Source organism: Homarus americanus, unplaced genomic scaffold (genome assembly GCF_018991925.1).
Source record: "Homarus americanus isolate GMGI-L3 unplaced genomic scaffold, GMGI_Hamer_2.0 scaffold51826, whole genome shotgun sequence".
Lineage (NCBI taxonomy): Eukaryota > Metazoa > Arthropoda > Malacostraca > Decapoda > Nephropidae > Homarus > Homarus americanus.
Genome location: NW_024747794.1, coordinates 187,435 through 200,910, shown reverse-complemented (window position 1 = coordinate 200,910; position 13,476 = coordinate 187,435). Strand labels below are relative to the sequence as shown.

Below are 13,476 nucleotides of genomic sequence, written 5' to 3'. Positions count from 1 at the left end.
ATTATTTTACTGTTACGTTACTTGTTTTCCTATTGACGTCACGAGACATGAACTGCATAACCCGTTACAGTGATCTGGCAGGGCTTTATATAGTAAACAATGCATACCTGTTTGTATTCGACTAATTTACGGTATTTCCCATTTATATCTGGTTTCCATCTTTGTCTATTACTCTTATGTGTTGATAAATATTAAAAGTATCGATCAAGGTTTCGTCTTGTATGTTTGTGCACACAATAAAACCTCAGCGAATATTTCTATTCCTGTATGATGACACTATATTACGGGACTTGTCACAGGAGGACCGAAGACCCGTTTATAACAAACCGTCAACTGATGTATGACGTCACGTGGAACTCCTCTTATATAAGCGCCAGGGTATTGCTCCTTGTGAACAGTACGACCTCTGCGACGCTGGTGGATTCGTCGCTGTGACCATAATTGCATTTGGTTCCTTGAGGTGAGTCCATACATATTGTCTGTTTATAGTTTAAGTACCTAGAAGGCCATAAGTTTGTGATGTAAGTACATTTACAATTTGACGTTAGACCAGATTGTTGGAAATATCTTAATGAAATTGTCAAATTTGGTTAAATCGGCAGGTTTTATTTGCATCAATTTGATCTTATAGGTAATAACAATTATAGATAGCATATCTATACGGTGATCGTGGTACCGATACGAGGCGGCAATGAGAGTCAAGCACAACTTTGTTTTGGCCGCCAGACACTACGTAAGAGTAAACAAAAACTGCAAACTACCATCATCAGATTATCTGGTTCAACTGTTGACGTCTGGGTAGATATAACCCTCCAACATTATACAGTACACATGAGGTTATACAGTTCTGCCGGAGGGGACCGTAGTGTATGGAGAAAATGCTCTATACTGAAACTTATAATTAATACTGAAGTTACTGGTTTGTTTATCTAATGAGTTCAAAATCAACATCGACTACCGGAGTCTCTGTGTGCTTGTATTTGAGATGGCAACACTACCTCAAAGGCGACAAGGTCATTTTATGCTCAATTATTCCCAACCGTCACCCTTACTGGCCCATCTCTTACTGCATTATTTACACAGCACGATGTTATCCAGAAACATTGATCAGTTGTATGAGCGCCAGCTGCATCAACAGTTCCTTAAAGTATATTAACAAATGGAACAGCATCAAAATCGGTGAAGACAGCACTTGTAACAGCATAAGTGGGGACAAGAGTAGTAAGAGACGCAGCAGCAAATTTTGTATTAGAAGCAGTAGTAGTAGGTGAAGGTGGGAATCCCTAATGTGTACATCAAATAATCAACAGTGCCTCCGGGGGAAGTGGGAGACCCCAGCTCGAGATACTCAGATAACCTACCATCTGTTCGGTGCCACTCAGCACCCTTTCACTGGCGACCTATTGTCCCGGCGAAATATTTCCCAGAATATTAAAGGAATGTAAGGAAGAACTTAGTATGCCCTTAACAAACTTGTTTAACATATCATTAAAATCCGGTGTAGTACCAGAATCCTAGAGGGTAGCGAATGTGATACCTATTTTCAAGAAGGGAGATAGATCACTATCCTCAAACTGCCGTCCAATTATTTTAACATCAATTATAGGCAAAGTACTGGAAGCAACAATTTCAAACTCAGCTCGAAATCACCTCGAGAAACACAAGTTGATCAATGATTCCCAACATGGTTGGATAGTTTGAGTACCTTTGTTAAATCACCTTTGTTTAGCCCTAACTTCCATTATATACCTCGATCATATCGCCCCTCACTCTGTCTTTCGCGGGAGTGCAAATTCATATGCTTTAACCTGTCTCTGTACTCAAGGTTCCTAATGCCCGTGATTAGTCTTGTCATTCTCCTCTGAAGTTATCCTTGAGATTCTATATCCATTCTCTAGTACGATGACCAGAACAGAACTGCGTAATCCAAGTAAGGTCTCGCAAGATATAGTTTTGGGATAACCTCGCTAGTCTTGTAACTAACACTCCTTTGTATGAGCCCAAGTACTTTGTTAGCCTTGTTTCTTGCAAATACACATTGTTTACTTAGTTTAAGATTCCTACTCATCATTACTCCTAAATCTTTCTCAGTCTGATTTCTCTATAACAACGTTGTTCATCTGATACCTGGTTTCTCTGTTTACACCTTCTAGACTAAGTATTTCACATTTATCCACATTACATTCCATCTACCATTTTTCACGCTATTCGAAAAATTTGTTTAGGTCTTCCTGTAGTTTTGTGGAGTCCTCGTCAGTTTTAATTACACTCCCTATTTTTGAGTCGTCAACAAATTTACTTATGTTGCTGTCTACACCTATATCTATGTCGTCTATGTATATAATAAATAGTAATGGGCCAAGTACTGAGCCATAGGGTACTCCACTAGTGATGTTACCCCAATTGGATTTAGTGCCGTTAATGCTTACTCGCTGTTTCCTGTCCTGTAACCACGCACTAACCCATTTTAGAATATCTCCTCCAATGCCATGAGCTTCCACTTTTCGTATTAGTCTTTCGTGGAGGACTCTCGTCGAAGGCTTTGCTAAAGTCGAGATATCCCACTTCATAATCGTGCCCGTCGTCCACTGATTCGAAAACAGCTGAAAAGAATGTTAATAGATTAGTCAGACATGAACGCCCGCTTGTGAAGCCATGTTGGGAATCATTGATCAACTCGTGTTTCTCCAAGTGATTTCGAATACAGTTTGAAATTATTGCTTCCAGCAATTTTCCTACAGTTGATGTTAAACTGAGTGGACGGTAGTTAAAGGATAGTGATCTATCTCCCTTCTTGAAAATCGGTATCACATTCGCTATCCTCCAGGATTCTGGTACTACACCCGTTGATAATGACATGTAAAACAACTTTGCTAAGGGCATACTAAACTCTTCCTTACATTCCTTTAATACTCTGGCAAATATCTCATCGGGACCTGGTGACTTATTAGGCTTTAGCTCTCTATTTGTTGATTAACATCGTTACTAGTCACTATTATCTCGCTTAAACTATTTTCTTCACTATCTCTGTATATAGTCGGTGCCTTGGGTATCATGTTTAAATTTTCGGTGGTGAAAACTGTTGAAAAATATCTGTTCAGATTATTGCTCATTTCTCCGTCGTTATTCGTTAGTCATGGTGTAGTGAAGTAGTTTATACGTTGCCTGTCAATTCCGAGGGAAAATTTGCTTTCGGCCAAATGTTTACTTTAGGATTTTGTTCAGGATCTCAATATAGGTTCTCCTGAACATGCTAATTAATGATCACGTACTGTAAGTTAGTTAATTTACTAGACAACAACTACAGTAAGGAGGAATTTGTTTCTAATTCTTCAAATATATCATTAAGATACGTTCTAGGATAATCATTAACTATATATATATATTGTTGTATCACAGGAATATCTAGATTTGCCTCGCAAAGATGGGGCTGCCTTTGGTGCTGTTGCCCTTACTGCTGGGTGCTCTGCCACATACCTACGCAGCTCTCAGTGAGTATATACAAAAATAGACCTAATGGCAATAGCATGTACTGTATATACTGTGGATTTGTGTTTTTTTACAGCCACTACAGTATTGAGAGCAGTGTTAGAAGCTACTATGGGCTCGTGCAAGGTTAGCTGACAAATATACCATAGGAAGATAATAATGTGAAAATAAATTAAATAATCTTGGTCAGAAAAATATTACGATTATGTGTTTTAATTGTCTTTGTAACACAGATTCCTGCTCGTACAAGGGGCAGACGGTGGCTCACGGGTCAGTGATGTTCTCAGTGGCCACCAAGTGTATGCAGGTTGTGTGTGACAATGGATCACCTGCACCCAAGTCTTTCCATGGGGCGGACACTTGTGGCTGTAAGTTGTATGCTGCAGTGCATTATGTGTATAGTTTCATCATTAAATATTTTCTGTTCTTTGCATGTGGTAAAACTTTATTGGTGATGCTATTATTACCATTCATAGCTAAAGGTTGTATGGAGTGCTCGTTTTAAGTACTATGGTCTTTTGAAGTTCGTCGTTTGACTAATTACCGCCCTTCCATCGTGGCTATACTTTATCTGGTGGATTCTTTGTCTTTACCCTTAGGTCTTCTGAATGTCGATGTTCATTAACAATACCTGAAACTGGTGAAAATTATTTTAACAGAAAAGGACAACACAGCACAGGTTTAAATATTTAAGATAAGGTTGTGGCTTTCCAGAACCTTAATGGTTGTTGAATATATAATCTAACTATAAATTTCTTTGCAGAGCATAATGGTGTCTTGATCTGTTTTAGGTTGTGAGTTCGGGAATGTTATATATCCTCCCGGCCGGGTATTCCTGGCTGGCTGCGTTAAGATGACCTGCGAGAAGGCCAAATGGAAGGCTGTAGGGGAAGTGGAGAAGAGATGTAAGTAAAGCACTTCTGTCATCAGTGGTCGTATGTTAAATGGTTTGTAGTCATAACTTATTATATTAACAACGACCAGATACAATCATAGATGTATCGTTAAATGATTTTAGTTGTTGGACTCACCAATACATTATAACAGCAACATCAACATCTTGAGGGTAGAATTACTTTTTTTTAAGTTTGATTGTTAATTCCTACTATAAGGTATAAGGGCGCGGCAGCCGGGTGGACACATTGTTCGTCTCCTTAGTTTATGTTCCATCAGTGACGCTGCTGTGAAAAGGTCTCTAACTTTACACTTAAGGGTAGTGAGGTATTCGAGTGTGATGGCCGGCCAAAATGCCTCCTTGTTTTCCAAAAAACAAAAAATTAATACTTAGTGTACAGTCTAAGAAACAACGATCATTCCCAGTTTTGGCGAATACATCGCGGAAAAGTTTAGTCCTCCGACGCACGCATCTGTGTACCTCGTAAACAGTTGGAAGGAAAGGGTAGCCAGTTACACCATTGATTCGCGTAAGTATTTACTTTCTTTGATGACCTCTCTCAGGGATTCCCAAACCCCAGAGACGATGGCGGTGGACATTGTTGGTTCAAATAAACCCTAAGGGTGAGTGATGGGCAGAGTGCATCCTCACCTTGGTGGACTTCAGCACGAGGCGGTGGACAATAAACCCAAGGGTGAGTGATGGGCAGAGTACATCATCACCTTGGTGGTCCTCAGTGACAGAGAGAGCCAGTTCTACGTCAGCCAGCTGAATGAGTATTTCTCGTCATCGATCGGGGAAGGTCCATTCCACATTGCAGAGCGAACCAAACTTACCCTAACCTAACACCGTAGCATTTACGTGTCTAATCAGCAGTCGAAGTAAGCTGGGAGAACTAATCTTCATATGATCCGTTTTTCTGACACTCTGTATACTTGAAGAATTGTTTATTTTCATATTGCAGGTAAGTTGTGTGAGGTGTTCAATGATCCTCACTTCTGGTCATTTGATCGACAGAGGTTCGACTACCACGGGGATTGTACATACACCCTCGCTCAGAATTATTTCAGCTTGACACCTCAATATGGAATTTTCGCAGAGTTCAAGTGAGTGACGATTTGATATGTTTAGTGAAAATTAAACACAAAATACACGATCATCGAACAAGAAAATCCCCATATTTTTTACTGGTTTGTATTAAAATACGGGTTGTCGTTTTTTCGATGACCCTGTATATAGGATTTTTAAGTTATTTGATCATACTTGACTATGAAAAGCATACATTTAGATGAAGAGCAAAAATATATATACCAATGATCATCACTATCATATAAAGAGAAAGAATTATATATGTATTTTTTATGATAATATATTTATCTAATAATCGCTAAATATTTCTTCTTGAAGCTTTAAATAAACTGTTATTTCTATATGAACTTTTGAAACTGAAATAGCATAGAAAAGAAGTTAGGTAAAGTTAAATAGAAGTTCAATAATGAGTTTTGAAAAGCTGAGCATGAGTTCAGAAAGGAATTAGATAAAATATAAGTTCAAAAAGGAGTTAGAAGCCGAGTACCGTATTATTCCAAGCAATTACCCAGACTAAGAGAAAATGTATCTTACAGGCGGTGTTACACTGTACCGACGTGCGTCCACAAGACCACTTATCAGGACAACCCCAACCTCTCCATCGAGATCGGTGCTACTGGCCTCGCTGCTCCCGATATTTACAACGTAAGCTAATTAACACTGTTAAATTGTCACACAGCTGAATATGGTAACACAATTATTATCGTGAGTACAAATAAAAGATATATTAATAAATATTTGAATGATTGAATAAATATTGGAAATAAAAAATAAAAAATCCGTTAAGTAAATTGAATGTTTGTATGTGATTAAATGATAAATTATAATAAAAATGATAGAGAATAATAACTTAAGCGTTAGTAGGGAAAAACCATTCTGCACATATGGCAAGATCGCGTTTACATCATAAGTGTTACTGATGTACGAGTAACAGTTTATCTTCGTCGTTGGTGAGTGACGATAGTTAGTGGAGCCGGTAACACAGTTAGTTACATTACTATATAATGTTTCCCTTATTCAGAGATTCACTGATGACTAACCAGTGTCTTTCTGCCACCAGATACTGGTCAACGGCCAGAAGACCACAGTCACCGCTGATGATTATGCTCAGAAAGTGACTGTGGGAGGCGTCGAGCAGGACGTCTTGGTGTGGCGTCAAGGGGCGTGTGTGAGGGTACTCGGATCTAAAGGACTTGTGGTAAGACTGTTACTCTCTACCACAGTTTTTCTTTACCAGGTTTCTTATGTTCCTTATAATTAATTGTAGGTTGTCGATGTTTACAAGTTTTATGTTCCTTTAACAGTTAATTTATGAATACTTTATAGCCTTCGTGCTTTATAACGACCTACAGCAACAAGACTAAGATGAATATATGATTTTAGTACTTTAATGCGTCAACTATCTTTGTATATGTGCTCAAAGGCCTTAGTTGTTGAAGCAGAGACAATAAAAGCTCACAGCCATGATCCAAAAGACGGATCCCTTAATGCTCCATAGTTGGTGTTTTGTGTAAGATCTACCTTAGAGTTTATCAGCGTTTTAAGACCTTTGTTGTTAATGGGTAATCATAACGTTAATATGACACCATTTACAGTCGAGAACAGAAAGATGTATCTGCTTAAAGACCTTAATTGTTGAAGCACAGAAATACATATAAAGAAGAACAACAACTTTTAACATATGAGGAAGATAAGGTCCTTAGATATTAATATATTTTACCTGATATGTGAAATGAATTAATCAGAAACTTGGATGATACACATAAAAATATATAAAATCACCATCAACGGTATAATAATGTTCGTGGAACCTTCACGGGTGAAGTACAAAATAACACCAAATAATGTTCACATCAGGTAGGTCGTCACTAGTTAGTCACATTACCAAGTTCATTTAATAAATCTAAAACAAACAAAATAAATTATAGATTTGTCACCTACAGAACCTAGTGGTTTTGGTCAACTTACCACACAGATGTTCTCTCTATAGATCATTTACAAACTTGCTGTAACGTAAGCTTGCGTGACCTCACTTCTACTACTAATACCTTACTACAAAATGATTTGGGTGTAGATCTATTTGATAATTCATGTCAGTTTACCGTGTGAGACTTATTACAACTTTTATTAAAATTTTCACTAACTGCTGTGTCCACATGTATAACAACTGCGTTCACGCGTTCGCTAACTATCTCCATAAATCTCATATGCTCTTTTCTTGATTGTTTCTATTCGACTCTTCTATTATGTGCAACTTTTCTCACCATCTTATATAATTACGTGTTACAATTAAGTACATAACTCATTCACTCTCTCACATTCTGTCTCTCTCTCCGTGCCTCGTCTCACAGCTTCAGCAGTGCAAAAATCGCATTGACGTCTGGGCACACCCTAAACTGTCCGGTATAGTCCATGGATTGTGTGGTACTCCCGACGGTAATGCAAACAACGAGTTCACCACCCGAGACCAAGGGCAACTCCCACACCAACATTACGCACCAGAGGAGTTCGCTCAGTCCTGGCTGGTATGTTGTTACTTGGTCAATCCTCGCTGTCTACTTACACGCTTAGGATACAAAATGCATACAAATGCCTATTAATAAGGACAAAAAAGCAAACCATTTAGAAGGTCGACTTCTTCCCCACTTAATAAATAGAAACTGTACACACACACACACACTCTCTCTCTCGTCCTAAAAGTTTTTGTCCAGTGCAAAAATTAAGACATAATGAAAGATACATTCAAAACTCTTAACTAAATAAAAAAAAGTATGTAAACCTTATTTTATATTCAGTTTGCTGATCCTTGAAAAATAAAACAGTACAAAAAAGAAGTACATCATGAAAGATGGTCATTATAATCTATGTTTATTTGCTGACATTTTGATTTCGTGACTGATATATATACCTTTTGTTTTATTAGTCAGGGAAACAGAACGATCAAGAGTGCACGAAAGACGGAGGGAAGAAGGCCGCAGCACTCAATGAGGTATGTATCACACCAACGGAATCTACTGTAAAACTTAAGCTAACAGTAATAATTGTATTCCCTATAAATAACGTCTTTATCGGTAAACCTTAGATGAACTCCTGGTAATGGGGGTAATTATTCTCTCTTTAAAACCCCAAGGGCCAGGCTGTAGACTATAGAATTACCTGAAGACAACGAAGCTCGCCTGTGGCTGCTTTTCTTTGACGTGGTGACTTCATTTGGTTAACTGATTATTCACTGTGATAGTAGTGTTAAGTAATCATCTTTCATAGTACAGTGAGAGCATAACGCCATGTGTACTTCATGTTGATGAGTTAAACAAGAAGTTTCCGTGAAGAATAACTGTGCTTTTTGTCTTCTTAATTTTCTTGGTGGGGATGAAGGGGGGAAAGGTGGTCATTGTGCATATCTCTACAATAAGAAAAGGGTTGATCTTAGGTGTATACACTGTATATATATTATATTGCGCGAAAAATTCACCGGTACATATTCCAAAACTCATCTTTCTTTTTGTACAGGAAGCTAAGAAAATTGTGAACGAGTGTAGGGGAAATAGAGTTAACTGGACCCACTTTGCAGACAAGTGCACTCAAGCTGTCGGTGGAGCCAAAGTAAATGGACAGGGACCCACCCAGGACCTGACCGTAGCTCTATCAGGTGAGTCGCTAATGATGTATCTTGTATTTGTTTTGTAAATGACCCACACTTAGCCCGTGGGTCGCATCTCATGGGCGGATTCAAGAAAACCCACTAAAAGAAGTAGCTATACATTGTTAACTTTCACATAGTCAGTTCATCTCTAACCCCTGGAGCTACTCTGAACCTCGCCTCTGCTGATCCCTAATAGTGAGGTTGTCTTCAACCTCTACAATGGGAGAAGACAAAAACTTCCTCCTTTAATAAAAAATAATGAAATACGTCCACGTAAGCTTTTGTGTCCTCTCACGGATATAAACTGATACAGTATATATATATATATATATATATATATATATATATATATATATATATATATATATATATATATATATATATATATATATTTGTGTGTGTGTGTCATCCTCATATCTCTGAGAGTTGACGACCATGAAATTTTAGGACTGTCTTTACCAATCACCCCAGATTTTCTATCCCTCTTGGGACTACAGCTTTTAATTTAATTCCTCCATCCCAGTCTCTGCCTTTCCCTCTCTCTCCTACCCTCAATTTTTCCAATTAAAATCTCTGTTAATATTCCCTCGTCCCTAAATCTATATACATAGTATGTGATTTTTTGGGTTCCATAGATTCCCAGAATTTATTTAGCCAATCTTAGTACTTATAATTTTTTTGGTTCTATCAGCTAACTTGAGAGTACATCATTGAAGGCCTCTACCCTCCTGGTGTCTGCTGAAGGTGTCCGCACTTCTCACGCATACGAATCTACTGGCCAAAATTGGCATTTCAGCAGCTTTTTTCTCAATCTAAAATTAATATACATATTTAACAGATCTCCAAGACTATCCCACCTCATTTTTGCCTGACCATTTCTTATTGTAATGTCTACATCTACCATCACCATTTGTTATTTTCAAAATACATAAATATTCCAGTTATTAAAGTTTCTCTTGTTGAATGTATTTTTTAGGACGTACTATTAATTTGAGCATAATCAATACTTTCTTCTTTACAGCATAACTCTAAACCCGTATTTTTCACATTTTTTCCACGAATGATGAATTGTTTTGTACAATACCTTACCATTACCTACAAGAGTAGTATCGTCTGCCTACCAATTATGTGATGTTACTTCACTGCTAACTTTTATTTCCTCATTACGAATTGCAGTTTCACTCATTAAAGATTCTGATTAGAAATTATACATTGGTGGAGACAGCAGGCAGCCTTGGTTAACCCCATCCGTACGGTGGAAGGGTAAAACACTAGTGTACAGTACATAATTGGTGTAATACTTAAAATGATCATTATACCTAGAGTGAAAACTGTCGATTTAACATAATCAACTAATGTTTACAGTACGTATATTTGTTACCTAAACGTAATCTCGTTTAAACGTCCACAACTTCCCCTAAACAACACGTAACACCTGAATTACATAGGTAATATTCTACCCAAACTTCAACTATTAATTTTCAATAAATAACAATATTATCATTATCTGCTTTCTGAGCACCACCATTGATGACTACCGGTATTACCAGTATCTATCACCCTTGATGACTAACGGTATTACCAGTATCTATCACCCTTGATGACTACCGGTATTACCAGTATCTATCACCCTTGATGACTACCGGTATTACCAGTATCTATCACCATTGATGACTACCGGTATTACCAGTATATATCACCCTTGATGACTACCGGTATTACCAGTATCTATCACCCTTGATGACTACCGGTATTACAGTATCTATCACCATTGATGACTACCGGTATTACCAGTATCTATCACCATTGATGACTACCGGTATCTATACCATTGATAACTACCGGTATTACCGTATCTATCACCATTGATGACTACCGGTATTATCAGTATCTATCACCATTGATGAGTACCGGTATTATCAGTATCTATCACCATTGATGACTACCGGTATTACCAGTATCTATACCATTGATGACTACCGGTATTACCAGTATCTATCACCATTGATGACTACCGGTATTACCAGTATTCATCACCATTGATGACTTACCGGTATTATCAGTATCTATCACCATTGATGACACCGGTATATATCCAGTATCTATGACACCGATTGATGACTACCAGTCTATCACCATTGATTACCAGTATCTATCACCATTGATGACACCGGTATTACCAGTATCATCACCATTGATGATCACTATTACCAGTATCTATCACCATTGATGTTACCGTAGTATCTTGATGACCACCCAGTATCTATCACCATTGATGACTACCGGTATTATCAGACTATCTATCACCATTGATGACTACTGGTATTACCAGTATCTATCACCATTGATGACTACCGGTATTACCAGTATCTATCACCATTGATGACTACCGGTATTACCAGTATCTATCACCATTGATGACTACCGGTATTATCAGTATCTATCACCATTGATGACTACTGGTATTACCAGTATCTATCACCATTGATGACTACCGGTATTACCAGTATCTATCACCATTGATGACTACCGGTATTATCAGTATCTATCACCATTGATGACTACCGGTATTACCAGTATCTATCACCATTGATGACTACCGGTATTATCAGTATCTATCACCATTGATGACTACCGGTATTACCAGTATCTATCACCATTGATGACTACCGGTATTACCAGTATCTATCACCATTGATGACTACCGGTATTACCAGTATCTATCACCATTGATGACTACCGGTATTACCAGTATCTATCACCATTGATGACTACCGGTATTACCAGTATTTATCACCATTGATGATTACCGGTATTAGCAGTATCTATCACCATTGATGACTACCGGTATTAGCAGTATTTATCACCATTGATGACTACCGGTATTAGCAGTATTTATCACCATAATCACTCTTATCACACTCCCGTATTCCCCGGCTCTCATCACTACTCCCTGTCACCCACAGATGCATGTAGGGACGACCTGTGTATAATCAGCAAGAAGACACCTGCACCAGAGAAAGCAACGCAGGCCTGGCTAGGGGAAGTGACCAATATGTCTGCTGAGCGCGTCTTTATAGAGCAAATGGCAACAGGTCAGCAGTCACTTAAACTTGAAGTCGTTGATAATCATAATAATAATTATCATAATAATAGAAAGGACGAGTTACATGTAGACACACTTTCATGTTTCCCTGGCCTATGATAATGTGGCCTTTTTTATCAACAGTGTGTGATCCAGATAAGGGCGAGTGTGTTGACATCGGGCCACCACCCAAGGGTAAGACGAGAGCACAGCCAGAACACTTGTACAGTATATATATATATATATATATATATATATATATATATATATATATATATATATATATATATATATATATATATATATATATATATATACTGTATGTTTTGATCGTTTAACTTACACCATAATAATAATATGTGTCATAAAACACCTACTTATTAGTAAAATACTGTATTATAATTCCTTATATATATATATATATATATATATATATATATATATATATATATATATATATATATATATATATATATATATATATATATATAATTTCATTTACACACACAATATATTAAGGGCCGTGTTTTTGTTACAGAATGTATTGGCGAGAAGTGTTACATAGACCTGATCTTCAACCCCGGTGACTTCGATGGCACTTATACATAGTCACACACACACACACACACACACACACACCCACACACGTATGTTCACTTTATGTTCATTTTCCTTTTTGCAATAAAAGCTTTTGTTATACAGCCACTCCCCTGTGCCACTGTATGTAATAAGTCAACTCTGCTTAGTATGTATTTTCATTCTTTTGACTTCAATACATTTGTCAATAAGTCGTTATTTAATAATATTATTGAAGTATATTCTATCGAGTCGTATATATTGAAACTACGACTTTTTTCATTTTTGTATTTTTTTGGACGAAATTGTATGTTTGTGTCAGCTCTACGGCCTGAGAACATTAAGAGTGATATGTTTAGATAGTCAGAAACCTTTGTTTTCAGTTTGCCTGAGTTATACAGTACACATACAGGTTCACTTAAAATTGCATTCTTTAATGTGTTGATCTAGTGCGGGGATTGAGAAATAAAGGATATAAAAATCAGCATTGTTTTCATTATTGTTGTAAGACAGTGAGGGTGAGGAGAACCCTTCTGTAGATGGGTGTGGGTGGACAGCCGAGCAATTAACCATGTGAAGCAGGTGATTCGGTAGACAGGTTGGCTAGTCAACGGGTGGATTAGTGGGAAGGCAGAAAATAGACGGGTGGGTGGAAAATTGAGTGGTAAGGGGGAGGAGGTGGGTAGAAAGGTGGGTCAT

The 13,476-nt window shown here is 37.6% G+C and overlaps 1 protein-coding gene across 1 annotated transcript; it reads left to right on the top strand.

The window, feature by feature from the left end:
* The first annotated feature begins 343 nt into the window (after positions 1-343).
* On the top strand, positions 344-13,261 carry LOC121879859 (mucin-5B-like). The gene is made up of 13 exons (XM_042386645.1): positions 344-460; positions 3,400-3,491; positions 3,723-3,857; positions 4,281-4,394; positions 5,349-5,490; positions 6,010-6,118; positions 6,534-6,671; positions 7,825-7,998; positions 8,397-8,462; positions 8,984-9,122; positions 12,083-12,211; positions 12,346-12,396; positions 12,740-13,261. Exons 2-13 carry the CDS (start codon positions 3,425-3,427, stop codon positions 12,808-12,810), a joined length of 1,335 nt encoding a protein of 444 aa, XP_042242579.1. The 5' UTR covers positions 344-460; positions 3,400-3,424; the 3' UTR covers positions 12,811-13,261.
* Positions 13,262-13,476: the final 215 nt, after the last annotated feature.